The 27,940-nt window shown below is 34.2% G+C and overlaps 3 protein-coding genes and 1 long non-coding RNA gene across 9 annotated transcripts; 1 reads left to right on the top strand and 3 right to left on the bottom strand.

Annotated features, from left to right (window-relative positions):
- The first annotated feature begins 402 nt into the window (after positions 1-402).
- LOC145567065 (nifU-like protein 1, chloroplastic) lies at positions 403-4,120 on the top strand. 2 transcript variants are annotated; one of them, XM_081626293.1, is made up of 4 exons: positions 403-853; positions 3,154-3,290; positions 3,377-3,569; positions 3,762-4,120. In XM_081626293.1, exons 1-3 carry the CDS (start codon positions 511-513, stop codon positions 3,563-3,565), a joined length of 669 nt encoding a protein of 222 aa, XP_081482419.1. In that variant the 5' UTR covers positions 403-510; the 3' UTR covers positions 3,566-3,569; positions 3,762-4,120. The 2 variants fall into 2 exon arrangements, with proteins under 2 accessions (XP_081482419.1, XP_081482418.1); XM_081626292.1 differs by having other exon boundaries at positions 3,377-4,120.
- On the bottom strand, positions 3,639-5,064 carry LOC145567064 (uncharacterized). The gene is made up of 5 exons (XM_081626291.1): positions 4,702-5,064; positions 4,506-4,627; positions 4,190-4,378; positions 3,976-4,027; positions 3,639-3,892 (listed from the first exon to the last, which is right to left on the bottom strand). The coding sequence occupies exons 1-5, from the start codon at positions 4,981-4,983 to the stop codon at positions 3,779-3,781; spliced, it is 759 nt and encodes a 252-aa protein (XP_081482417.1). The 5' UTR covers positions 4,984-5,064; the 3' UTR covers positions 3,639-3,778.
- Positions 5,065-5,379: 315 nt separating this feature from the next.
- Positions 5,380-12,580, bottom strand: LOC145567063 (SWR1-complex protein 4-like). 2 transcript variants are annotated; one of them, XM_081626290.1, is made up of 16 exons: positions 12,244-12,580; positions 12,065-12,151; positions 11,601-11,666; positions 11,444-11,503; positions 11,041-11,097; positions 10,307-10,436; positions 10,080-10,147; positions 9,243-9,335; positions 9,053-9,100; positions 7,805-7,945; positions 7,524-7,634; positions 6,375-6,470; positions 6,220-6,285; positions 5,864-5,921; positions 5,728-5,762; positions 5,380-5,623 (listed from the first exon to the last, which is right to left on the bottom strand). In XM_081626290.1, the coding sequence occupies exons 1-16, from the start codon at positions 12,355-12,357 to the stop codon at positions 5,549-5,551; spliced, it is 1,305 nt and encodes a 434-aa protein (XP_081482416.1). In that variant the 5' UTR covers positions 12,358-12,580; the 3' UTR covers positions 5,380-5,548. The 2 variants fall into 2 exon arrangements, with proteins under 2 accessions (XP_081482416.1, XP_081482415.1); XM_081626289.1 differs by having other exon boundaries at positions 5,385-5,623; positions 6,220-6,291.
- A 4,807-nt stretch (positions 12,581-17,387) lies between these two features.
- Positions 17,388-24,213, bottom strand: LOC145568106 (uncharacterized). 4 transcript variants are annotated; one of them, XR_014095771.1, is made up of 9 exons: positions 23,374-24,213; positions 22,757-22,837; positions 22,357-22,441; positions 21,973-22,054; positions 21,601-21,766; positions 20,441-20,510; positions 20,231-20,268; positions 20,061-20,111; positions 17,388-17,990 (listed from the first exon to the last, which is right to left on the bottom strand). It is a non-coding gene; the product is annotated as an uncharacterized LOC145568106 (long non-coding RNA). The 4 variants fall into 4 exon arrangements; XR_014095770.1 differs by having other exon boundaries at positions 21,973-22,441; XR_014095773.1 differs by having other exon boundaries at positions 20,441-20,492; positions 21,973-22,441.
- Between the last annotated feature and the right edge of the window lie 3,727 nt (positions 24,214-27,940).

Genomic DNA, 27,940 nt, shown 5'->3' with positions numbered 1-27,940 from the left:
AGTAAATCTGTTTGTTTTCATTGAGTTTTGAAATTTTTTTAAATCAAAACAAAAATTAGTTTTTTGTTTTTTAAAAACTCGAAACACTAAGGGCCTGTTCACATTTACTTAATTTCAGTTTAGTTCAGTTTAGCACCAATCAGTTCAGTTCAACTCCAATCAGTTCAATTCAGTTCAACTCCTAATTTTCCTCTCTCATAAAATATTCATTTCAGCTCAGTTCAATTCATTTCAGCTCCAATCAGTTCAGTTCATTAAATGTGAAAATGCCTTAAAACTAAAATAATGCCAAACGAGTCCTGAGTAATTTTTTTTTTTTTCGAAATAATATGAGTAATTTGTTTATCAAGGTATTAACGAAGTATAATTATTTTGTTTATAAAGGGCTCCCCAAGGACCCCAACACACAAGTACACAACCAAACACCTTACTTAAACACAAAAATTTCGTACTCGTTCTAACGAATTGTCTACTTCTTCCTTAACCTCAGTTGTGTTTATCAAATTATCAATGGCTTCTTCCTTAACCTCAGTTAGGTTAGTGAGCAACCCATCAATCTCTTCCCTCAAAATACAAGAAAAATCTTATAAATCTCCATCCTTTGTTAATTTTGGACAGAAAAATCACAAATCTTTGAAGTGGGTTAATCCCAATCTCAATTTGAAAAGGGTGATTCTGATTACAGCATCAGCTTCAAATGGGTCTCCTGGGATCTATTCTTCCCAACAATTGAAGCTTTCATTGAAGAATGTTGACCTAGTTTTGGAAGAAGTCAGACCTTATCTCATTTCTGATGGTGGAAATGTGGATGTTGTTTCTGTTGAAGATGGCATCATTACCCTTCAACTTCAAGGTTTTATTCCAAATTCAATCTTTTTATTTCCTTTAATTGGCATGTATAGTGTTTTCTGATTACTTGATTGCCATACTTTTTTTTTAATCTTATTATCTTATAATAAGCTGTTGATTTAGGCTTAACCTCTAGAATTGGGCAAATGTTAATTGCGAAGGTGGAGTCTTTGAGTGGTAATATTCCGTAGTTATTGCAAAGATGAAACATTTGATTGATGATGGTAATTGTAAAGATGAAATATTTGATTGATAATGGTAATTACGAAGGTGAGATTTTTCTTTGGAAACTGCAAAGGTGAAATCTTTGATTGATAAATGGTAATTGCAAAGGTGTTTTGGTGAGCCCTTTATTGAGTAGGCGTATTATGTCCATTAAATGCATCAAAACCAGTTATTGATTACTCCATCATTTCAAGTTCATCAAGATGTTAGAAGTTCGTCCATATGTTGAAGCCGTTGAAGGGAGATGCATCGAGTACTTGTACCTCAGTCATGGTCTTTGTTAATGATATTAGGCCATATGCTAGTAGACTAGTAGTTAGAATACTTGCTTCTCTGTCCTTGTACTAAGATTAGGTACTTATGTTGGCTCATGTTGTACCCAAAATGTCTTTACTTGCGGGGAGGAGAGAGTTCAGGTTGAGCCATTGAGGACTATGAGGAGTATCCTTCAAAAAAATATTCTCATGTATAATGTTTGACAAAATTAGTATGCAATGATAATGAGAGTATTTCATGTAAAAGATTACATCCCTTTGATCATGGATTTGCCTAGGATGGTGAGTTAATCAACAAGATGTTTTTTTATGGATGATGGCCATTGATCATGGCGAGTGACTGTCATCCGCAAACTTGAGCAAGTCATAGCCATTGAGATGGGCCTCAAGATGTACCATCCACGTGAGATAGTAATAGGAAGAGTTTGAGAGCTTTGGAATTAATATAACAGTGAGGGGTTTTGATGGTCATTTAAAATGCTGATTGGATTGTTGGTGTTCATTGACATTCGACAACACAGTAGTGAGATGGGATGGACAAACAATTAGGATGAGTAAGGGGGTTGGAGCCAATGACATGTACAAATAGAAATTATATTTGCATAGCATGATGATTATAGTTATGTATATATAGCTGTTGTAGACAATTTTCAGAATTTCAACTGTTGTGTTTGTTACCTTAATGTCAATTTTTCCTATTTGTTTATGCTGATTGTATGTAATAATCTGCTGCACTTTCTAGCCCACAACTTGGATTAATTACCTTTCTTGGACATTCCTCTTCATATACTAGAGAGACTATAAATTAGTGTGGGCCTTGTAGTTAGAACTCTTAGAAGAATCCCTTTAAAGACACAGGATCGCTGATAAACTAGACTAGTGTCTCTATCTATAATTTGAAAGCTGAAAACTGTTGTTTTTATCTGCCGGAGGATATTTGCAACTTGTTGAACCCTGTGAATTGGGTGAAACTAGGATACTCCAATTTCTGGGGGCAAAGGGGTTTAAAAAACATTCTTGGTGGAAAAAAATGTGAATGAATCTCACTGAATTAAATTGGGTCCATGAATCTAAAAACAGTGAGAATTCTTGATCTCTCTCAATATATTTCTCAATTCGAAAATCCAGGATTTGAATTGATAACCTGAATCTAAGAAATAGTTAGAATTCTTGATCTCTCTCAATATCTTTCTCAATTAAAAAATCCAGGATTTGAATTAGATGTCCTTTCATTATTCCTCCTAAATTGCATTGATGTATCCTACAGTTTCATTTCAATTGGAATTTGGTTATTCACCACGTAGTCCATAATGCTGGTCTTTTTTTCTATTTTCAGTTTTTCATTCCTTCTTTCTGCTCTTATAACTACTTTCAGGGCTGTAGTTGTCCAATAAAAAGGCTAACATTCTGAAACCCTTTATATTGTAGATTTCTACATCAAAGCAATGATTATTGTATACTATGTGTAATAATTGTTTGAATCACTTATATTTATTAATTCTTCTCTCTACAACCTAAAATAAACTTCATGGTTGACTTTGTTTCCAACTTTTATCACTTACTACACCAGTAGATGGAGAAGGGGAACAAAAGCATGAGTAAGTCTTATGTTAAAAGAGAGAAAGTTTGAGTAAGTCTTGTGATAAGAGAGAGAGAGAGAGTAAGTGACTTTACAAATCAACCATTAATGTATACTTAAGGAAAGAGCTCATTATTCTGAGGTAAAATATTGCAATTTAAAAGTGTATTATGGATGGAGGAAAGTTTAATTCTTGTGTGTTAAATTAATTTTACTGCATGACAGGAGCATGTGAGACTTGTCCCAGCTCAACAACCACCATGACAATGGGTATCGAAAGAGTGCTGAAGGAAAAATTTGGTGATGCAGTCAAGGATATTCATCAAGTTAATGAAGCACAAGTAAATGAAACAACTGTTAAGGTATATCTTTCTTCAATGTTCAATATGTGATCAAGAAGTTTTGCCTTGTAAGTTGTAACCATCTAACAATACTTTGATGTTTGTAGGCGGTGAACAGTCATCTAGACATACTAAGACCTGCTATTAAGAACTATGGGGGAGAGGTGGAAGTTATAACCATTGAAGATGGGGATTGCACGGTTAAATATAAGGGACCAGAGACCATTGGGTCAGGAATTAAAGCAGCTATCAAAGAAAGATTTCCAGACATTTCAAATGTGATCTTTACGAGCTAGAAAGGTAGTGTTTACTAGCTTGTATGGTTTTCATAATACTTTGTAAGACCATCTGTTATACGGAAATGGTTAATCTTGTAGATAACTGATGTTTATTAATTCAACAAATATGATACATTCATTAGAGAAAACTTGTCTATATCTCTACTCTTTTAAGATATTGTTCTGGCTTTCATTTGATGCAATATTGCAACAGCATATTGGATGAGAAATTCATGCCTCGTTCTTCGCACCACGGGCAAGAAAAATCGATTTAAGCCATCTTGAAAAATTGATCAAGAATGGTGTGTAAACAAAATAGCAAGTGACGGTCCAGCTGACAAGTCCCTGCATTACACAATCCAACTCTTCATTTTATAGGGTGAAACTCGACTATACGAGCTGTGTAAGTAGAGTTTAATTACAATTACCTCGCCAAAGATTTGTAAATTTGCCTGAGGATAGTACCATAGGTGCAAATACCTGTGAAATAGCAGAGGAATACACGATAAGGATTATGGAATTTCTGTTACAATGTTTTGGAAACAACATAATGTAATTATACAATTTTCTTTACTTGCTCTTTTCCTTGCTGTATAAATCTACTGAAATTGAAGATACTAGCACATGGTTTAGCAAATTTACTTCATGATTGGTATCTCAGCTAGTGGGCAAGCAATGCCTATGATGCAGGCAAGAGCAAACCCAAACCATGTCCTATCAGTAAGGAACCAGACGAATTCTGCTGCTGCAAACAACGCATATGCTTCTACGTTGGCTGGGACACCTGATCTATACATCTCAGCACTCAGCTCAATAAACGCCACCAAAGATCTGCGATAAAAACAAATGCAGAAAATTTGTGTTCATGTATACTTTGTATGTGTCTGTGTATCAATATGATCATGGTTTTCCTGTCAAAAATATGGTCATTTATGATCATGGTTTTAGAATAACTGACATTAGTGAGACAGCTGTTTTCTTAAAGCTTTCTTCTGGATTTATGTCGAGCGATGCTCTTTCATCTAAGCAGAGTTGAAATACTCCGATGGTGCAGTAGAACAATCCCAGTAGAAAAGGAACCTAAGCCATCGTCAGTGAGAGAGAGAAAGGCAGACATATTCAGAGAGAGAGATAGAGAGAGAGAGGATTCAAACCCAAATGTTGGTATGCAGAGGACCAATTTGAACTGAACCACTTTGATAAACCACGAGGTCAACCCGTGAATGGAGACCATCGATGAGGGGACCCAAGAAGAAGCCCGAACCAAATAGTGAGAGCGTAATAGATGGCCACGCAGTTTGAAGTCGTACTTTGTCCTGCTTCTTTAGGCTGCTGCACTTGGGTTGGCTCACGACATAGATTGATTTCCTTTGTGACATTCCGCGGTTGTGTAGAGAAGGCAAAACATGCGTGCAAAGTGTAAGGTGATGTTGCATCTCGGTTTCTTTATATTTGACGAGTTTCAGAAATGTACGATATGGAGTATATTTTATTGAGATTGTTGCTGAAATTTTAGTGTTGATACTCTTCTTTGTCTGCTACTTCAAACTAAGTGCGGGAGAAAATTCTCAACCACATATTGTTGATTAGAAGGGGACAAAAAAAATAAAAATCTAATCGAGGAATTCAGTGAAGTATAAAACTATAATGTTACAAGACTGGTATTTAACTCGAAACTAGCATTTTGTTTGTAGTTAGGAGGTTCAATCTATATCTTTAGGCAAGCTTGCTCTTTCCCTGAGAGTAGTTGGAAGAAGCCTATCGTAATGTTGACGTCTTTTAGTAACAGATTATAATTTGCACGTTAAATTGGGAAAAACCATTGCTGGAGTGGATAGCATAATATACACTAATATCAAAAGGATTGAATTTATTCAATGTAAGATGCAAAAGATTTTTACCCTAAGAAGGGATACAAATGAGTTTGTGGCACTAAAAAACAGTGACATAATACATCCATCAGAAAGTTAAAGCTCCTAATTCTAAGGCATGGTGCTGCAATCATCCATCTGCTTTCAATTTCCGAGCCCTTTTGGTTGCTGGTGATGATGGAGCATCTGATGATCTTCCAGGCCCCTTCAAGTTATAATCACAGTTTTTTTTTAGAAGAATTTTAAAATTGGGAGCTAAAAAATGAAACAGACAAGTAAAATGCAATTTACAGAAAGAACTACATTTACCTTTCTTTTCTGATCCCTTTTACCGACTCTATCCCCTGTAATAGAAAATAAGTTTAGCAACACAGTGACTTGTTAGCCATCTAATTATTAAGAAAAGCCATTAAAGACAAACCAAAAGTAGGTGAGAAATATTCACCTCCAAAACTTGGCTCAGGAACAAAAGGGCGGTCCTGATCCCCAGCACGTTGGGAGCGCTGTTAAACAGACAGACAAGGAAACATTCAGGTTCCAGCAAAGTAAAAAAGAACATAATTTTATCTAGTACTTCAATTTCAAATTAAAATTATGAAGTCCAGTTTATACACATGAAAACACATCTTAAGCATCAAGCCACTAAGAGCAACAAAAATGTTTTTTTTTTTTTTTTTTTTTTTAATAAAAAAAAACAAGTAATAAGCTGGATGAAGCAATGCTATATAAGAAAAGTTGATGGTCATTTCAAGCCACATCAAAATTCAAAATACTGATACTATTGAAACATGGAGTTCAAACCTTAGGTGTTTCTGGAGTGTCAGTGTATGATCCCTCACGATAAGAAGAACCCTCTGCCTCCTTGTACTGAAACTAAGATTGCAAGTTACCATAACTCAGTTAAATATACAGGACACAGTCAATCTAAATTTTTTGTACCTCAGGGAGCAAATTACCTGCTTTTGAAGATTCAGTAAAGTTAAAATCTCCTTTCTCAATTCAAGATGCTCGGCACATACAGATTTTGTTGGGACCTTTGGCTTCAAATTAACCTGAAAGAAAAAGGCAATTTAATCCTACATAAAATTAATCCAACAAGAAGAAGGAAACAAGTTGATGAGAAACAAAATGGTGAGATGGAGCTCCAGAGTTATGCATCTGCTCCAAAAGGCATTATTTAAGCTTATAAGAGGTCATCCTTTTATATCTTTTCCGCTCTCTAAAATAATTATCTGAACCTGTAAATAGAGAGGGTACACAACTACACATCAATGGGAGTAGGGATTGAAGCGGGATTTCTCTATTTCTTTGGTCCAAGGGAATGGGAATGGAGCTGGAAGGGCTTAGGTGGCTGGCAGCTAAAAATATAGTAAGGACTAATGACATTCCTTGGTTTGCACTCCTAACATGAGAACAAATAACCCCACATATAGCCAAACGCACCAAGTAAATTTGGCCTTAGTGGGCCAGTTATTTACCAACTACTTACAAAAACTCAAAGAGCAGGAATATAATTCAGGTTCAACAAAAAGATTTGCATCATAGGGCAGGTGCTTATACAGGCTCCAATGATGAAGCAAATTGGACCCAATGCAAGTTGCAATCACATTTTTAGATAGACCATAAGATAAGATGCATGCATACAATAAGACAGTCAAAGTCATTTTTTTTCTCATTAAGAGTCACATAATCCTCTATGATGTGTCAATGTCACTTCTGCCTTACTGCACATCCGTGAACACACACACACACACAAGATATAAGGGGGGAAAAAGAGGTGGTGCTCTATTGGAAGACCATAACTGTTGTACCACAGCATAGTTTCTAAATGTCAAAGATTTAATATCATTAACCACTTTCTATTTTCTACAATAGATGACATATTGCTATCAACAGCAGATATTCTTTAAGAGATTCAAGGTCTCAGAATTCGAGAACTAGCTAGGTTAATATGAAGTCAACCACTTCAAACCCCATATACACTAAAGATTCAGTAGTTATTTCCCCTCTACATATAGCTTCAGCATCACATATATCACACCATATTTGTAAAACCAGTTTATTATGGATAATAAAACAAATTTAACGAAAGATAAAGAACAAACCCCAAGATCTTGCAAAGTCTGCTCAACTCGCTTGATTGTTCGAAGACCAGCAGAAGAGCTAACAGCCTGTACCATTTGGTCAAGAGCATATGTCCTCAAGTATACACGCATCTGCAAATAGTTCAGAGGTAATATAAATATTCATTCACTGAATTTTATACCTACAATATTACAATTTGCAAATTCCTGACAAATGACATGGGATAGATGAGCTATTTGACGATTAGTGATACATTGACACAAGAAAAAGGTTCAGAGAGACTGTTCCTAAAGGAACTCACCGAGCGAAGAGAGGCCAGGGTAGCAGCATTATCTGCTGCAGCAGGAGCTGCAGAGATAGGTGATACAGAACCAGGATGAGCAGTGCGATCAGCATCTGCACCAACATCCGAGGTTGCCGGTAACTCTGACTCCTCAGCTTCCTGGAATACATATTGAAAAATCATAAGTCAAGGTCTTCTATTCTCCCTCTGCATGATTGGTTGACCGGTGGCAGAAAAGATAAAACATATTTAAAAAATTGGTGCCAACCAATTAGATATGCAATCCAACCCTTAAAGAGATACATGGCATTCAACTACAAAATAGTAGAAAATTGACACAGTTTCAACGAGTTTAAGGAAAAATATTCTAGTGTGACGAAACATTGTGTTATTCTTTACCGCATGTATGTTGTAGCTAGTTACAAACATACAAGGCGCCTGAAAATCTAAGAACTTGGACTTTGTCCAATTCACCTTGGCTGAAATAAAAATTTCAGGGAAAACAAATTCAATTAAGACCTACCCATGAAAAATTCACAGCTAAAATAACTTAAGATTAGCTAGGCTAAGGACCATTAGTTACAGAAAAATTAGTTCAGATTAGCTCAAATCACGACCAAAAAGTTCATATATAGAAAGAAAAGCTCAAATTTTAATCATTAAAGGGAAATATACTGAGCAGTCAGCAGAAATTTGCTTATTTCCTAAATCCTAACACAGAATAGGGCCATTTTCTCATAGTCATGATCATAGCCTAAATCAATTATCAGGAAGAAGAAATTTCTTGTTATCTCCAATAACTAAAAGCATTTTACATGAGCCATTTTATAGCTGAAAAAATATGAATGACAAGCTCAAACACATTCAAAGAGGGGTAGAAAAAAGGTAGAGGACAAGTAAGACCAGAAAGCATTAACAATACATGATAGGTTAAGAAAATGATCATCAAAATCAAAAGGTACAAAATATATGGACCGATCATTTCAAAGATAGCTGTATACAGTTTTCAGTCTCATACTCTATCTCACCCTTGAAGATAACAAGACCCTTTAGAAATCAATACCAGAAATATTGCAGATGCACAAGCAAAGAGTATGGACTACAAAAGCTGGCCAGTTTTTTGAGTAAAAAGCACTATTGCCCCTACCAATCACATTGAGTGAACAGTCACATAAAAGTAGAGGTAAGTGCATGCTCAACATATCCTCTTTAATAATAATTTTTTAAACATAAATCAAGCAGATAGCATCCCGACTCGTAGAATACCTTAGCCAACAAACGTGCCTCTTGAATTCTTTTAGCTTCAGCAAGAACCTGAAAAACAAGAAAACACAATATGAAGTGACAATGATATGCACTAATAACAAGTTAGCTAATACCTAGAATTCTAACAAAGATTGCTATTAAGGCTACAATATAGCTTTGCAGACTATAGATAACACAATAAAGTGCAGACCTCAGCATCCTTGCGCTCTTGATGTTTTGTTTGAGAAAGAACCATTGACAAAGCACGCTTGCGCTCTGTCTCCTGTTTTGCATTGTACGGTTCCTATTACATGAAAGCAGGTTGCAACAATATGTTAATACAATTACAAGCAGAAACCTTAATAGGGATATCAATTAGCCGACGCATTCGTGAACAGCTTGTGAACAAACTTAATCAAAGCTAGTTCGTTAATAAACAAACGACATGAACAAAAATTTCAAGTTCGTTTAGTAAAAAGCCTAGCTCAAAAAGCTTAGAATTTGACTTCTTAAGGCTCATGGGCAGCTTTGTTCATGTTTGTTTATATGCTCATTCATGTTTGTTTATAAGCTCGTTCAAGCTCGAATATTATTAATTAAAAAAATCTATGCCCATTTTTTTTTAAATACGTTAGTAAAGCACAAAAGATAACCAAAATGTATATCATAAAAAATGGTTATTTTAATATTAATTTTTTTTAATAATAGCATGTTTATTAATATATCCGTTTAAATTCGATCTTGCTCATTTATTATAACTCATTAACAAAAAATCTCGTTTACATTGTTGTTGTTGCACATTATTGTAGCTCAGCTCAAGGTTGAGCACAAATTTTAACAGCCTACTCATAAGCTAACTCAAACAACAAAAGAACTTAAATTAGCCCAGCTTGAACAAGCAAAATAAAGCTCAGTTGTTTAATTTATGCTACTTGCGTGTTTTCTTATCAAGCCTAAATCAAACGGCTAAACACTCAGTTCGATTTAGCTCGTTGATATCCTAAATCTTAATAGAAAGTTAAACGATTTATTGATCAGTTCACCATACCTTAATCAATGGATGCCCAGAAACATCAGCAGGAGATGGAGCTCTAGCTATCAGTAAAGCTCTAGTCACTATATAAAAGAATACGAAGTTAAGTAAAAAGGATTGAATTAGCTGAAGAAATTAATTCATATTTAAACATTTTCCAAGCAAAACACTTCAGAAAATGCAGAGAGAGAGAGAGAGAGAGAGAGAGAGAGGTATGAAACACAAGGTTAGCAGAGAAATACCACTATAATATCGATCCTTCAACTCCTCCACAGTCCGATGCGATGGAAACCTATCAGCTATTAAGACAAAGCGGAGATCGAACCTCTCACACAGCTCAAATAAGGTATCTGTCTCTTCCTTGGTCCATTTCTGGAAAGAAGATAATGCCAAAACAGAGGGAAAAAAAAAGGGTTAACGAATAAGATGCAGCTGTACGTTATTTTATGTGCTTAAGCAGCATAGGATACTAGGCAAGAAATTTTTTATGAAGGATGAACACCCCAGAAAAAAAACCAGCAAACTCAAATAAGATGCGTGAAATGACAATGTTCATGCACAGTGAATCCTTGGATAAAATCTCAACAAACTCAACTAAGCAGACAGTAATTGCAGAATAAATTTTTCTAAAGTCCTAATATATGCAATTCAAGGTGAAATATCAAGATCAAAATAAATTTGTTATGTATTAAACGGCTTCCTTTGTTCTTTTCCTATTGAAGCATTTGGGTTTTTACCCTTCAAACACAACCCTTTGACCACCTATTGTGATTTTTACAAAAGGAAAATTACAGTTATATGGGGTCTTGTTTCATTCGTCTGGAATCTCGATATACACTTTCAAAGTAAACTTTTCAATTTTTACAAAAAGATAACAAAAGATAAATGGTCAAAAGTCAAAACCCAAAATTTCACATGTTGCAAACTTGCAATAGATAAAGAACAGAGGAAGTATTTATTATGAATTGATACCTACAGGATCTGTCAAGTAGTTCTCGTACTCCTCGTCTGTGTATTTGATAATATCAACTGACTGGGACACAAATACAAAAAGAATGTCATTTCGGTAATTAATATAGCAAAGCAGCCAAAAAGCCAAATCATTAGGAATAATGTGGGAGCACAAGGGGCAGAAGCTCCAATTACTCAGACCATGAGGTTGCTCAAACCCTGTCTAACCAATCCTCAAGCTGGGAGAGAAGAGGTTGCTCATTCAGTCCCTACTATTGTATGGTACAATTTAGAAAGCTATTTTTCCATATCCTACCATCCCTCTCCACCCATGCCCCCAAAATACGAGACAGGCTAATATATATCCATCCGTTGTAACATGTTTATTCTTAAATTGTCTAAGGAATAATATACAGCAATTTGCATACCTTGTTATATTTGGCAAAAGGATAATCACCAGTTGGAGGCACACCATTTACAACTCTGACCTACATGAAGAATTGGAAAATTCAGTTAATGCTCAATATAAAAATCAAACAATTTCATATACTAAGACAGAAGAGATCAAAGTGAAGAAACGCATACCCAGTGGTAAAGCTCCAAATTATCTTTCCGAGCTGAATTTGTGAACGAAAGCCATTGCCAAGTAACCTGCTCAAGACATAGAAAATGGGTGACTTAAATACAAATTAGCATTCATGCTCCAACCAAAGGTGCATCACCCTCCAAGACAATTAGAACTACTTTCAGTCGTTCATCGATACATTTGACAAGCACCCAGATTAAGCAAGAGCCCATGGAACCTATGTTACTCACTGCTTAAACTTAACTAAGAAAATACGAAGTAATTCATACCATTGAAGTGTCAATTATCTAACTTACATGGCTGTAAATCCAGTAAAATGATGAGTTGAAGTAACATTAATGTAACTTCTTTATTACATGACTACGACTCAATGACAAATTCATTCCAAGACGAGATTTTCCAAGCAATTTGGAATCACAAAATCAAAAGACAAAATGATAGAAAATAAGCAAAAGGGTGTGACCTTCTCATCAGTTGGTGGACGTTTCTTGAGCTGAGCGACATCAATTGCAGGCATAAGAGGTGGAACTCCTCCAGTAAGCATGTAAACCTATTCATTTTTCATACAATCAATAATTCAACATCTTCCCAAAATTATGAAATTCAAAGGGCAGAAAGGAGGAGAGAGAAAATTATCAAAACCTCGCGAGAAATGCCATCGGGCTTCCGGTGAGGTTCTTTGGGAGGTTTAGACTTCTTCTCTTGTGATAATGGCAATGCGTTTTTGGTTATTCCCAGAATGTCTTTTGCATCCATCTTTCGCTCTGCCTTTTCCAGATAAATTCTCCAGATCTGATTATTAATATATCTGGGAGAGCGAGTTAGTTCGATTTCTGGGTAACTTTGAATATGCCCTAAATCAATTTGATCTTCAATTTTTCAATTTGGGGAAAAATGGTAGGGAGGTTGGAAGAAGTGAAGAACACCCTTTGGTTAGTGTTCTAGTAAGCAAAATTTTCGAGGGAAGATGAGTGACAAATCAATAACGTTTGACTCTAAAATGTAAAATCTTCTCCAACCGATATCAATTTAACGAGTTAATGAAGTATCAACATATTTTTGTGGTTTTTGGTAAATTATGGGATAAAAATTTTTACACTTGAATTTTTAAACATGTATTGGTATTAAAGATTGTGAAAAGTCAAATGTGATAAATAATTAGAGTCAGATAAAGTAAGAAGTGGATTTTATTTAAACTAATTGTTTTCTTATCAAACTAAGAACAAAGTATGAGTATATGTTATAATATCAGGTTTGATTAATACTTTGAATTGAATTAATTTTCCACTCTCCACATAGGTTTCACGTTGTTAATAAAGATATATTTTTCAAAAGAGCAAATTGATAAGTATTGCATGATTACAAGTATGCACCATAGCCTACCCAACCAAGGGCCTAGGAATAAAAGGCACAATGCATAGGTGCTAAAAAAAACCTAATAGTATATATGGTCATAGACTGAGTAAGAAGTTTTTCAAAAGGCATGAGCATGAAAAAAAAGCCTAACCAAGGCAATGTATAGCATATATGACCAAAGTAAACAACTTAAGACATGATATGATGAGAACGAGTGCAAAATTATAATTTAAGGTGTAAATTAGATAGATTAGCCCAAATAGGCCTCTCAAGATTTTTATGGAAGCACAAATATGCACAAAAATCACCTCAATGCTCATTCTCCAATGCTAAATTGTACTCCGTGGATTATATTATACTATATATCATTATTCTTTGTGACTTTTTTTTTTTTTTTTTTTTGTGACTCTCTCTACACCCAATAAAATTACATAAAATTAATACTTTATATTTTATTAAAATTGATACTTCATATTTTATAAAAATGCATTGTTATTACTTTTAACTTTTAAGCAATGTGATTAACCTTGAATTTTTGACAACGCACGAACTTAACAACTACGCAACTAGTTATCAAGTAACATTAAAAATTTGACTTGATCTTCTTATTACTATTAGTCAAACATCAATGTTTAAAATTTCGACCTAAAAATTGTAAAAGTAATCAACAATAATAATAGAACCAAAACAACAGGGAAATAAGTGGATAATTAATAGTGGTCACCATGTGTGGTGATTGATTGATTGATTGATTGACCATGTGTGGGCTACTATCCTTGTCCCCATATTGGGCATATATATAAGTCTGAGTCTGAGTCTCAAGTCTGAATACAGACCTCGCTCCTTTCTCTCTCCTCACTCAACCTCGTTCTTCTCTAGCTTATGCAAGGGCCCCATTTACCGTATTATCATATCCCATCCAAACTACTCTTCTTCCATATATCTTCAACCCAATCAATGGTTTACAGTATGAGGTAATTAAGTATACTTCTATATATCATTTCATGATTATTTTGTTAGTATTATTATAAGCTTTTCTGTTACATGCATCATCAACTTAAATAAATCTAAACTTGATGTTTATAATTAGTTGATATATATATTTATTTATAATATGATTCATACATGCTTTATTTCCCACTGATTATTACTAATTTCTTTGTTGATGGCATGCACAGATCCTCCTTTGCTGCCCTAAAACACTGTGGCCATGCTCATCAACAAGGTGTACAAGAGCTCCGGAACACGGTTGATCTCTCAACAACAAACACGCATCATGATAGTAGTGAAGAAGGAAGAAGAAGCTTCTCATCACTATCATTAGCTATCAATTCTTAGCCTTTTATTCGGTGCTATCCTACCTGAGCTTTATTACTCCACCTATCTTTTTTTTTTTATTCTCTTTTTCTTGACCTTGTAAGACCTTTTCTTGACCTTGTAAGGCCTGGTCCAATCTTCTTAACCCTAGTTTCTATCCGAACCAAGGTATTCTTCATTGAACACGGATTCGGTATATTAGTTAACTAGAGTTTAACATAACCTTCCAACTCATCATTTCACCTCTTGTCTATCCCTCCTGAGCTACAGATCGAATTACTACCTAAGTCGATCTTCCATGGAATGAAGTTGCTATGTGTAGTATATCTTCAAAGTTTGAGAAGCTTAAGGCTTTCATGAACATGTATGGAACTACCTTAAGGGTGAATCAACTTGTAAACCCTTTCACTTCTTATTGTATAATACTCTGTAATACATATATATTTTGTACATTATGAGAATAAATATACAATATTCGGTAACATTATTATTTGTCTAATATTAAGCCGAATACTAAATAGACACTCCTTAATATAAACAAAAGGGCCTCCCGTGTGGCACGGCTAATTTGTTGACCAGGGCAACACAGAATTTTAGGTGGCTTCTTTTGAATATTAAACAGTAGGTTGGCAGCTTAGAGTTGTGTGAGTTTTAGTGATGGAAGCTTTTTATGCTCTGAGCTTCGTTAAAATTGTCAAAAATGTTCTCTTTTTCCTATGTCAGAGCACATTCATAGTGTACTAGTATATAATAATTGACCTTAGCTAGTGCTGTGGTTCGGTGCTGCGCAAAATATTTGTCCTTTAGCTTTTCCTTAAGTAAACAAATGTTGTTAGTTTCTTACAAGAGGGACCGCATGTTTGTTACCTTTTTTAATCGAGTGAATTGGCGTAGTGACACACTCCCATAGTCCCATGTATTTTTAGGGCAGTGTTCTATGGTTCAAATCCTTTTCGATTCATATAAGATGTACTGAGTTGTTTAATACATTTACACGTTTCAAATGAAGGAAATGATTTCTTGTGAAAATTTCTAATCAAGTTATATAATCAACCGAACAACATGTTTAGATGAAAATTCGATAGTATAAGTGTTATCTATTAGTCAATGCAATCAAATGACGCCTAAAAAGAGATTAAGGACCAGTCAAGAAAATAATGTTTGGTATCTTTATTTATAACTAGTTGTTGGCCCGCGCGCTACGCGCGCGGTCCCCCAATGTGATTTCGTCTCGTGATTAGTGTGTAATTAGTCGTATTTTATGTGTTAATGTATTTTAATTTTGCTAATGATCACTTTAGTTATAGTACATAATGATGCAAACATAGAGGCTAGAGTGGGCAACATCGGATGGCATGCTGAAGGCATATGAGCATGTTATTAAGGGGAATGATTGGCGAGATATTTAGCATTTTGTTATAACAGAAAGATTGTACGAAATGAGTTATTAATATAGTTTTAGCATTGTAATGGCTTTATCATCAACTAATCAAATCATTACAACTGTTCCCTAATATTTTCTTGAATACAGTCTTGTTTTTTTGGTGAACATCCTCGAGTATTCCTTTCTTTCTTTAATCATCAGGCTTGATCCTCATCACCTAAATTGCGCATAACTAATGCTTGAATTAAAACTGGAGTCGCGCAGTCCCCCAATTTGGTGATCTATCCTTGGTGATTAATGTGCAATTATGCGATGATATATGTGTAGATTATTTATAACGTTTTATTATTTGTAACAAGTTAGGTATAGATGTTGGCGTTGATCAAAGTTGAAATATGATAGAATAGATTGTGCTGCTAAGGAATTAATGTAATATATGGGTAAGTTGATTAAAATCATTGAAAAGTACAAATTACATCAATGTGAGCCAGTGAGTGTGTGATTAAAGGATTGGTAAATTAGGTGTTGTGAATGGGGAATTGGCAAACTGGATGATGCGATAAAGGAGATTAGATGATTAACAAACTGGGTGGTGCGATTAGGGCGATTGGAGGATTGGCAAATTGGGTGGTGCAATCAAGGTGATTGGAGGATGGGAAAACTGGGTGGAACGATCAAGGTGATTGGAGGATTGGCAAAATGGGTGGTGCGATCAAGGCAATTGGAGGTTTAAGTGGAGGATTGAAAAACTGGGTGGTGTGATCAAAGTGATGGAAGGATTGACAAACAGGGTGGTGCGATCAAGGCGATTGGAGGATTAGTAAAAGGGAAGTTGCTTGCATCAGTTTAATGTGTTAATACCAACCCTTACTCAAATTAAAATGAACATAGACAAGTGTGGTTAGACTCCTAATTTAAGTATATTGTATATAATACATATACTTATTGAGATTAAGAGAGGGAGGTCGGAAGAAAGATGGAGATAGAGAGAAGCTGAGAGAGACAGAGGGATCAATTACTTCATTCTTTTCTCCTAGACCCTCCCCCCCCCCCCTCCCTTCTCAATCTAGCACAATATCTTTGTTAATAGTGCTTTTATATAATTCATGTTCACTATGAGATAATCAATCACAATGAGATAATCAATAAGTTTATTTCAAATAAATCCATCTCCTTCTAATCTCTCCTTTTAGCACTTATTTCAAATAAATCAATCAGTTCAGCTCAACTCAGCTCAGTTCAGCTAAATTCAGTAAATGTGAACATGCTTTACTCTTCTCCCAATCTCTGCTTTTAGCACTTATTTCAAATAAATCCATCTCCTTCTCCTTCTCCTTCTTGCCTTGAATCCTTTTTTTTTTTTTGGAAACCCCTTGAATCCTCTTTTAGATTGACATAATATTCTAACTGTACTATTTCATACTGCAAGATATCTTCAAAAAATGCTTTTGATACTTATTGCAAGCTAATAAATCAGTTGATGATGATGCTAAGTAAATAATTATCTTAGGATATTCATTAATTATAACATGAGTAGTTAGTTGAAATTTAAAAATGATTGATCACATAAAGTTTTTAACATGCTCCGATTAGCAAAATGTGACGGAAGTCATACTTGTTAACAATAATGAATTTATAAATTTTAGGTTGTACTTTTTCCCCCTCCCCCTCTAAATATATTGTGTATTCTTTTATCTTTTATTGTAACTTTTTACATGAATACACATTTTACATTACTTTTTTCCCATCCCTCTCTCAATATATTGTTGAATAACTGATACTTGAATCATTGCAAGTGTTTGGTAGGCTAACAGCCAGGTGAACTGGGAAGAGCACTCGACGAAGCAACCACACTCAACTCCATTATTAGAATTGTCAAATTAGGCTCCAAAAATCATTTGAAGTTCTTGCTTGAAACATCAATTAAGTAACAAATTTACCTGCTAAAAACTCTCATAACTTTAGAATATATGACAAATATTTCAATAACTATGTACTTCGTATTATGTTATTCAGCTCTTAAAAATTAGATTCATGATTTTGAGCCCAAAAAAAAAAAAGAAAAAAAAAACAGAATAAAAGCCTATATCAACACACAAATTTGAGTTTACACCATTTTTCAAGAACCCTACAAAAATACTATTCATAACAGAAAAAATAGGCATAACATACACATAAATGAATGTAAGAACTCGGAATCATGTTGGTGCTAACTCTTACAGCTTTGACTATCCAACCATTCCATTGCAATTCAGCCGTAAAATAAACACATATCTGCAATATTTTCATTTTCTTGAACATTCAACCCCACCATCAGCGCAAACACATAAATCTGCAAGAATTTGGAACTATAAGCACAACAAAGAACAAAAAAAAAACAATTCAAAAACTTTTTGATAGCATAATTTTGGTCTGTACATGAAGAGCTGGCAGGTCACTATTTTTGATAGCATATTTAACCAGATAAAGGTTTAATGGAAGGATACAAGAAGCAAAAATACATGGAATGGATCAACTTATTCTAGTATAGGGTGTGTGTGTGTGTGTTTTTTTTTTTTTTTGAAAAAATTTCTAGTATAGTTAGCTGAACCAAGAGTCTTAAGACTATATTAATTTAAACACCCAGACAAAACTCTATATAATTTCTGAAGTACAAGCTGCTGTAAAATTAGGGTCCTTAAATTTCTGAAGTACAAGCTGCTTTTGCCTCCCCCCCGTTAAATTACCCTAATTTTACATCTTGATATCCATAAAAATGACTTTCTTGAGAAGTAGTAGCTGTGGGCAGATTAAAAATCAGTGATGTAACTTAGATAGCAACTGCGTGATGCTGCCCCCCTACACATGACATGAATTCATCATCTGTATACCGACATGACTAAACTGAGTTTAATTTTACTTGTACTTTAGTAAGCTCAAATTTGTGCTTAATTCAATTAGGCTCCAAAAATCACATAAAATTCTTCACACTTTAAAATATTAATAAATCACTCGTACACTCTTTACAAACTTCATTAATATGATATAGAATATTGGAAGAGTAGATTGTGAAAACAATATAAGGTGATTAACAAAGACATCTTCACATATCACAACTCAAGCCACAGAGCACAAATTATGAAACAATCATCAAACAATACTATAGTACACAACACACAAACAATATAAGTATTAACCCAACTTATTTATGATAATCTTATATCCTTATCATTCAGAAAATATAGGTAATTCAATAATTAAGCTGGGACAGTCAAAAGGGTAAAGGATGTCATCAAACCATCATGAGATTTCAAAATCATCAGGATCCTGCTTCTATAAGAAGTGCAGACAGTACAAAACACACAAACAATATAAGTATTTGACATCAAAGTTGAGAATATAATCCTAAAACTTAAGTCTATCTCTACTTGCTTAGTTTTCCCTTGTTCTTGCAGCTTCCTATATCTTTCATGAGCCCTCTCTGTTTTTCCAATTCCTCCCTAAAAAATGAATACATATGATAGTCATATTATGAATAGTGTCGCCATCTTCACTCAAACTAACTCAAAATCATGCATCAGATATAACCAACTAATAACATCACTTTAAGTTGAGCAGATTTTCTTTCCAACCGATAAATCTAGGCTGGTTGCTGCAAAGTGTTACAAACATGCCAAGCTTCATACACAGGGTGGTATGTAATCCATATCCGACAGCCATCAGTCCAGTTCCTACTTTGTCCAGTATTATTGTAGCCACTCTCTGAAGATCTGTCTTTTGCAAGGAGGATCTTAATTCCTTCTAAGGATTTCTTCTGTTCACTCGAATTCTTTACAAAATGCACATCCTTCCTTTCTTTAGAACTACTGCTGATCAAAGTGCTTCAATTCTCGTCCTTAGAATTATCACCCCCCCCCCTCATTCTCCCTCTCTCTCAGACTAAGTATGACCCTCCCCCTCTCTTCCCCCTCCCCCCTCTCTTTACCTCTCTCCTCCTTGCCCCTTTATATCTCTCAGCTTCTCTCTATCTTCCTCTTTGCTCAAACCTCACTTTCTTTGTTTTTCCTCCGACCCATCTCTTTCTTTATCACTCTCTCTCTCTCTCGGCCATGTTTTTTCTTTATTACTCTATATATTTCTCTTCTGACCTTTATATATATATATATATATATATATATATATATATATATATATATATATATATATATATATATATGTATATATATATATATATATATATATATATATATATATATATGTATATATATATATATATATATATATATATATATATATATATATACACATTTCTCTCTCCTCCCTAGCCCTTTAAATCTTATTCAATCAATCACAAACAAGGATAGTACGCATACATTACAGAGTTAACTAAAAAAACACAGCAAATAAGGTCTGATAGACCAACCTTTAGCCACAACTCCAAGTCATGAGGATCAGGCACTGCAGTTTTGGGGATCTGCAGGGAATTGACAAACCAAAGATAAATAATCCTGCCATATCATGTCCTAATAATGTATTGAATTCGATATAAGAGAGTTTGAAAACATGAATGTATTTATTCAAATCATATCTTACCATTTCACTGATGGGTGCAAGCGTGTCGAGTCCCTTAGCTAGCAGCCAGAAGAAAATGTGAAACATAAAGTTAGAGCAGCATCTGAAAGTTTGTTACAGAATTTCATGACAGGAACCTTTTATGTTAATATAATTAATTTCCAATCTGATATTTGATAGAAATAGAAGTTGATGTTATAATTAGTTAATGTTAAAAAATGAGTACATTACATTGATAGTAGCTTGGAGTTCCTTTGCTGTCATATCAAGTCCAAGAGCATAACTTGAAAAGTCAAGATCACTGCAATTAGCTTTCTTTCCAAATTAAGAACAATTGTAGTTTTAGATCATTAGGATACTAAAGAAGGATTCTAATTCAAAAGGATGTTGAAAAAGTTTTAAGTGGACTACTTTCACTCTTCCTACGAATTACTCGTATGCTCTTAAATAGTATGTGTATGATGTCACATGTTTCTCGTACCCCTTCCCCAAAAGACAATTATACATGAAAACATACGTAGTACAAGAGATAGTCACGGTATTATGGAGTATGAAATTTCAATTACATTCATAATAACGAACTAAATCAATTGTGATCTAGGAGTATTATTTCGAGTTAGAAAAAATTCAGAGTATTCACCATACAATATTGAGCTTGTCATCAAATCTCATTGCTAATTGCTTTGTGACAGACTTTTTAATAGTGATTCTATATTACTTATTATTGTACATTTAATTTAAAGCTCCAAATGTGTCAAAAAAAAAAAAAAAAAAAATTGAAAGCTCCAAAACAGTGCAAGTAATTTTCTTTAGTCAATTCTCCCACATTTATACTCCTATGGATTAAAAATGGGTTTTGGGCTGCCAATTAACCTGATGGGCCTGAGCACAGTGGTCAGTCCAAAACTCCAAAAAGACCCCAGTCATTTCATGACTTACCAAAATTCATTTTATAAAATTAGATTTAGATCCCAATCAAATGAATCAATTAACATTGATTATTAAACCAGAAATGAAAATTGCATTTTCATTTTGTCAAATGGCTAACAACTATTATCGTTAACTATAATTAAACATTGGTAAAAACTTTTATAGAAATAATAAGTTTTTTTTTTTAATATTATGAAAATTTGTGTTAATATAATGAAAATTTGTGTTAATATCTATTTGAGTCATAATCACTGTTTAAATAAAATAATAAAAAAAAAACTACAGTTAAGTTAATATATAAATCGTGCAAAAAGTCAATGCGTGTCAATTATTCTAAAATAGATAATGGTATAGCAGGTTGCGTTCATTTTCACCATATTTCTCAATGATTAAACTTCAATCAAATGCGGCCTATTATATATAAAGAGAGTAAAAGAGTAAGAAGGCGAAGAGAGACAAACCTCCAACGCAATCCAAGGCCTGAGATCCAGAAACATCGCGAGCTTTCTTGCCAATAACAACAGCAAGCTCAGCTTCATACCAAACTTGCTGCATTGAAGCTGGGATTTCAATGGTTCCTCCATTTTCCAAGTATGATGATGTTGGCTTCAAGAACAACACTGGTTCCTATTCACCCAATAACACAACAAACAAATCAATCCCCCATCACAAAATTATAGTCACGTACTCACGTTACATAACCTTGTTAACATGTCCGGAGACAGTTGTCACATAGATTTACTAAAGGCTAAAATCACAAATATATCAAACTGTGGTTGATTTTATTGTTATACCCTTGCTAAAAAGAACAAAATTCAGAATAATATGCTTACTTGCACTCTGTTATAAGCAGGTCAATAGCTTTGTCCCTTTGTTTCTTGTTTCTGAGCAGATCCTTTGGCACTGCTTCAAGGACTACTCTTCGTAAAATTTACACATCAATAGTCAAAGTTCATTCAAGAAAACAGATCATCCTATTAACTTAGACAATCCAAAAAGAATAAATAAGTGGGGAGAGAATCTACTCACAAAGACAAAGGCAAATAGTATACATGTATATTTCAGTTTCATTATAGTTGCTATAGGCACTTAATTATTAATCCTGATACAAAAAAGTATGCTGGGCGGAAAAGATGAAGTGACATGCAGAAAGAAATTTGAATGCATGACTCTGCAATATGAAATTTTCATCCAAGTACAATAAGCTGGCCTGTTACCTGAGCATTTCCTCTCAATCTAAGCTCAGACATCCATCCTGTATCAGCATTGTGTCTTCCCTCGAGAACTAACTTTGTCCCTTGACTGACCACATGTAAAATAACTTTTTTTTAAAAAAGGTTCAAATACTTACAAAATCATTGTCAACAAGAAGACTCCAAAAAAAAAAAAAAAAAAAAAAAAAAAAAAAAAAAAAAAATCCTCTCTTTTCCTTTCTCTTCATCTCTTACACACGCAAAAGAGGAAAAAAATGCAGATAAAAACATATAAATTAATTTGTATTGCACCCAAGGAAATCAAAGTATTTAGAAGAGGAAATAATATAAGAGCACAGCAATTGTCATCTATTGAGTATAAGAGCTAGCTTGCAAATTGCAAAATGTGTTCACCAGAGCATACCTCTTAAGATCGTACCATACAGGAGATAGATGTGTAAACTTGTGGCAGAACCTTTTAGCTAGATCATAACCAGCCGAGTCCCTGCACCGTTTGATTAGGTTGCAACTATTAGTGTTGGAAACTGGTTTAGCAAAAACAAAAATTTTGAGAAAGGCTTGATAGAAACCTAAAAGGAAACACACCAATAAGAAATCAAGGCTAACTCAATCAACAATAATAAGGTTTATCATCTAATTGCAAAGTTTGAACTTTAGTTGAGTATAAAAAAAGCTTGAACTTTAGTCCTACATTTGTTAAATAGGTGCTAAATTTGTTGCTTAGACATGTTCCAAACCCCATTCTCCGGAGCATATAGCGTTCTCCCAGAGGTCAGCACTAATCACACCAAAGCTAATATGAAAAACAAGTACTTAAGTTCACGTCTCTTTAGCTCATTGAGCTACCTTTCGGATTAAGCTCGTCTAAATTTTTTTAAAAAAATAAAGAGCCATAACTAACCCAATAATGCAAATAATCCCAAGGTATAATTGAATTACTTGAAAACATTACATATCAATGCAAAAAAACGGCGGTAACTATTGAATAAAACAAATTTAAGATTAGCAAAATGGGGTTACCTGCAGTTGAAACACAGATCAGCAATTTCACCAGATTTCAATTCCCAGCCTTTGCCTTTCTTTCATCAGACTGTAGAATTTGCCCCACAAGACGTGTTCATGCAAATTCTTGACCCCATTAAATTTCAAAAACCCAAAAAAAGCTAGCAAAACTCCACTCCAATTAATCTGCAATATTAAAGATTAAAACTTTAGATTAATAACAAAACGGTGTCGATTTAAGGAAAACAACGATCAATTATCCGAACGCATTTTCAAACAAAAAATACCAAAATTAAAAAAATAAAATAAAATAAAAAAAACACATCACAATTACAAACTTTAGACCCCAAAAACTTTCACAAAAATCCCAAACAGCCCTCTCACACGTCACAATATCTCCCCTGCAACAACATCAGCCCACAAACCTCACCGATCGCGCACCACCATTAATTCTCCACCTACGCCCAACAACAGCCACAAGCAGCCCATCAACCACCATCACCAACACTACAACAGCCACTGCGCATCTCCCCTACTACACAATCGCACACCCCCGCATTTCCCCTGCTACACAACCACATAAACTACTACTACTGCTACTCCTCGCCACTTCACGGTAACATTCTAACCGCAACCAACACAATCTAATGCCAAACAACAGCGGCATCAAGCAACCACCATTCGGCACCTCAAAAGTCTAATTTTATCAACAAAACCCACCTGATTATGAATAAAACCCATCAAAACAAACAGAACTTAAAACCCAAAAAGAATATGAAATTACCTCAGTAATCGAATTTGAGAAAATTACTCCATAAGATCAACCAAAATAAATTGAACATGTACCCTAGATTTTCGAATTGATATTAGATGATTATTAAATTGATAAAAGATCTTACCTCAAGGAGCTGCTGTAATGGAGAAGAGATAAAATACAGAGTACTCTTCGAGCCCTCATTTGAAGCTCGGAGTAAGCTTCAATGGAGGAAAAGGAAAAAGAAAAACGAAAGGGAAAAACTTGATTTAGCTAACCAAAGAGGATGAATGCCACGCGTCAGCTCATTCAGAACAGCATGAATATCAAAGCGAAAAGACCAAAATAGCCCTGTCAATCAGGGAAGGGTGCTAAGGGCAGGGGAGGGCATAAAAGTCAATTCTCTGTTCATAAGGAACAGTAAATTAGGAATAGTAAGGGTGGTTGGGGCTTTTATAAGGGTTATAGATAGGGTGAGTTGGAAGTAGAGAGTCTTGGAGAAACACAACCATAATACATCCCATATTCTAATATAAATCTGTAAATTAATCTTGAAATAATGCATATAAATACAGTATGTCAGTATATAGATATTTGAGAAATAACAATTTTAAAAGCCCCTCATTAAAAAGAAAAGACACATGAGCCTATGACAATGAGGTATATGTTAATAGGGTTATCACCAATTGAACATTCAGAGCAGATCCAAAAGCCTTGAGCAATATATACCCCAGCCCAATCTTCGTTTTTGTGGGAGATATTCGGCAGCGATTCAACCAACCAATATATATATGCCAAGACAAACTGTCATTATTCACGATTCATTGCTTGTAGTTTTAACCAAACAGACATTCGTGTGACCTATTTCCTCCACAAACTTATCAACTACAATAGTCACTATTATACTAAGACAATGCAATTTTCCTATTGCGCCAATTAGGTAATTAAGTACACGCTCCATCAACTATAAACATTAATTATGATCGATTGACAAATAACCAATTATTGGATGTTATATACGGATGGAGTACATTATCAACCAACAAAGTTCTCTCGGGATAGGATGCATGATATATATAACTGCTTCTCAGCCTATCTATTAGACATTGAAAGTCTTAAGTTTACATTGAATTGATAAACTTAATTATATACAATTTTGCAAATTAGATGGCATCAACTCATGCAAGAAAAAAGTCAAGTCTTTTTTATTAAATTTCATATCAATCTTTGCAAAGAAAATCAGTCCTATGTTTGAAACTAAATTTTTTTGTCAACTGCACTTCGAAGTAAAGATCTCTTTGGCAGAGAACTAGGTATATGGAGAAATTTACAAAGTAGTTAGCTAGCTACTAGTAGACAAATTGTTTAAGCTCCTATTTATCTAGGACCACTACTTAAAGTCTTCCATGTTTATGTATAACAAGAAAATATATAATAAGACATATACAAAGTATAAAATACGATTAGTATATAAGCAAATTCATTTCCACTTAAATTATGAGGTTCATAATACCTTTTTAATGTACATAGGTACGAATAAAAATGCTTAATTTAACTCATTAGTTTTATTTTTTAATATACAAACAAGTAAAAACGACTAATTTATGTGTAATACGTGTTTACTCGGTGTATAATGATTCGCTATAATATAGAGGTACGTATAGTATAGTAAGACGGAAAATGGTTATGGATGGGACCGGGAAAGGGTAGTGCAATGAGGTGAAGTTGACAAAATAGAGGTGCCTCAATGATAGTGTCCTTTGACACTCGATCATAACGTGTATTATTATGTGGAATAGATGAATTGAAGGCAACCGGAACCCGTGAGTTGAAAATATATAGGTACCTTTTTGTGGGGACTAGCGAGTGTCGAGCGCATTCAACGCATCCCTTTAAACTAAATTTCCATCTTTTAGGTAGCATTCACATGGCCAGCTTTCCTTTGCCCATTTTTGGTTTCCTTAATATCTTTTCATACTCCTTATCTTACTCCACCTGTTTTTGCATTCCCACATTTTTGCTAAATTTATTTTTAAAATCATTATGGTTAATCATTGTGTTTCTGATTATTTATCAAATGCTTCTGTGTCAAAGAAAGGTGATCAATATAAGAAAATAGTGAAAACTGGTTGATTGAAGATTGAATGGTGGTGAATAATAAATAACATAGTGAAGTTTGATTGAATAAAAAATAGATAATTCTCAAATAAATAGCAAGGTTTGATTGAATGAAGAAATTTTTTCTAGAGTAGGAGTGTAGGATCAATGGAGCACCGATTACATTAAGAAGATAACACGACCAACTTTAAATGTGGCATAGCTTGAGGTGGACGTGAAATCTAACTAAGTGTGTTAGATCATAGACAATGCTTGAGCTACATTTATGGATTTTTTTTAACAAAATATATTTACAGATTATGTTGAAAAGTATGGCAAGACACAACAAACCTTAACATGATACGATACCACTCGATACAATATACATATGGGCTCTAGCTAGCCTTTGGAGAATCACCGTATGACACTTATATGATTGGTTGGGCCAAGATAACCTCAATATATGTGAGCTTAACATGAGAAACAAGTATACATTATACAACACCATATGACACAGAGTCGTCATTATTTATCAAGGATAGGGAAACTTGGGTTGTACTCTTTGTGCATTCGTTTTTAAATGACATTTTTTAACTTTTTGAAACTAATCATAAATTCTATTTTGACTAGCTTTAGGGTCTGTTTTCTTCAGATTATTTTCAGTTCAATTCAGTTCAGTTCAGTTCAACTCCAATAAGTTCAGTTTAGTTCTTAATTTCCTTCTCTCATAAAATATTCAATTCAGTTCAGTTCAGCTCCAATAAGTTCAGTTCAGTTCAGTCAATCAGAACAGGCTCTTAATGATTAATAGTTATGATAAAACATACTCATGTGAAATCTTATTAAAACCTTCGCAATGAATATTTTTCTTAATAATTAAAGACGTTAATAATTGAACATGCGTTGACAAACGTGATAAAAAATGTGCGGACTTAGCCCAAAACAGCGAAAGTAGATTTTGGACAACCTCAGATGCCCTCCCTAAAAAGGCCAATTCCCTAGTGACATGGGCTTGAAGGAGCAACAGCTTAACGGAACCATGTGTCAAGGCCTCATGGGTAGTGATCATGTCCAATGGGCAAAAGTTACTAAAAGCCCTCATTAAGAAACAGCCCATTAGCCCAATCAATCTGCTGGAGGCTAGAGCCATTATTACGGAGTATAAAATATAAACTACAGTAACCGTAAACGTTACGTCTATTCTCACCACTCTTTCTCGCTCTGAGGAAGTCTAAATGAAAGGTTGTTAGGTATAAGGAAATGCATAACAGATACTAAAATATTAAAAATCATATGAAAAAGAGAGAAAGGAAGAAAGATAAAGATGTGTGAGATCACTTTTAAAGTATCACTGAAAGTTTATATAATACCATTAATTATTTAGTAATAATATATATGCACGTAATTAGTATCACTGAATGCATATGTAATACCATTGAATGCATATATAGTACCACTGAAATATTCAATGGTACTATTTGATCATCCAATAATACTATTTATCATTCAATAATACTACTTTAAAATCAAGTATTAAATTACGTGCAATTACACTCTGACCCATCGTTATGCAATTGTTCTTATATAACGGGACTTCCTTTAAATAAGTTTCTCGCTCCACCTAAAAATACAGAGTAACATAATTAACAACGCACAAGCCTACTCAAATTCTGCCAACTGTAACTTACTCCACGTGTAGTACCGTCATTGGTTCCTATGACCTTGCTCTTCTCA

This window comes from Chenopodium album, chromosome 11, assembly GCF_948465745.1.
Source record: "Chenopodium album chromosome 11, dcCheAlbu1.1, whole genome shotgun sequence".
NCBI lineage: Eukaryota > Viridiplantae > Streptophyta > Magnoliopsida > Caryophyllales > Amaranthaceae > Chenopodium > Chenopodium album.
The sequence above is the reverse complement of the archived record's forward strand: the minus strand, read 5'-3'. Positions and strand labels throughout refer to the sequence as shown.

Coding starts and splice junctions, on each gene's coding strand:
- LOC145567065 (XM_081626293.1), top strand. CDS start 511: ATGGCTTCTTCCTTAACCTCAGTTAGGTTAGTGAGCAACCCATCAATC. Junction 854..3,153: donor CATTACCCTTCAACTTCAAG/GTTTTATTCCAA, acceptor ACTGCATGACAG/GAGCATGTGAGACTTGTCCC. Junction 3,291..3,376: donor TAAATGAAACAACTGTTAAG/GTATATCTTTCT, acceptor TGATGTTTGTAG/GCGGTGAACAGTCATCTAGA.
- LOC145567064 (XM_081626291.1), bottom strand. CDS start 4,983: ATGCAACATCACCTTACACTTTGCACGCATGTTTTGCCTTCTCTACAC. Junction 4,628..4,701: donor CTCTGCATACCAACATTTGG/GTTTGAATCCTC, acceptor ACGATGGCTTAG/GTTCCTTTTCTACTGGGATT. Junction 4,028..4,189: donor GCTGAGATACCAATCATGAA/GTAAATTTGCTA, acceptor GCTATTTCACAG/GTATTTGCACCTATGGTACT.
- LOC145567063 (XM_081626289.1), bottom strand. CDS start 12,357: ATGGATGCAAAAGACATTCTGGGAATAACCAAAAACGCATTGCCATTA. Junction 7,946..9,052: donor AGGCACGTTTGTTGGCTAAG/GTATTCTACGAG, acceptor TATGTATTCCAG/GAAGCTGAGGAGTCAGAGTT. Junction 6,471..7,523: donor AGACTTTGCAAGATCTTGGG/GTTTGTTCTTTA, acceptor TTTTTCTTTCAG/GTTAATTTGAAGCCAAAGGT.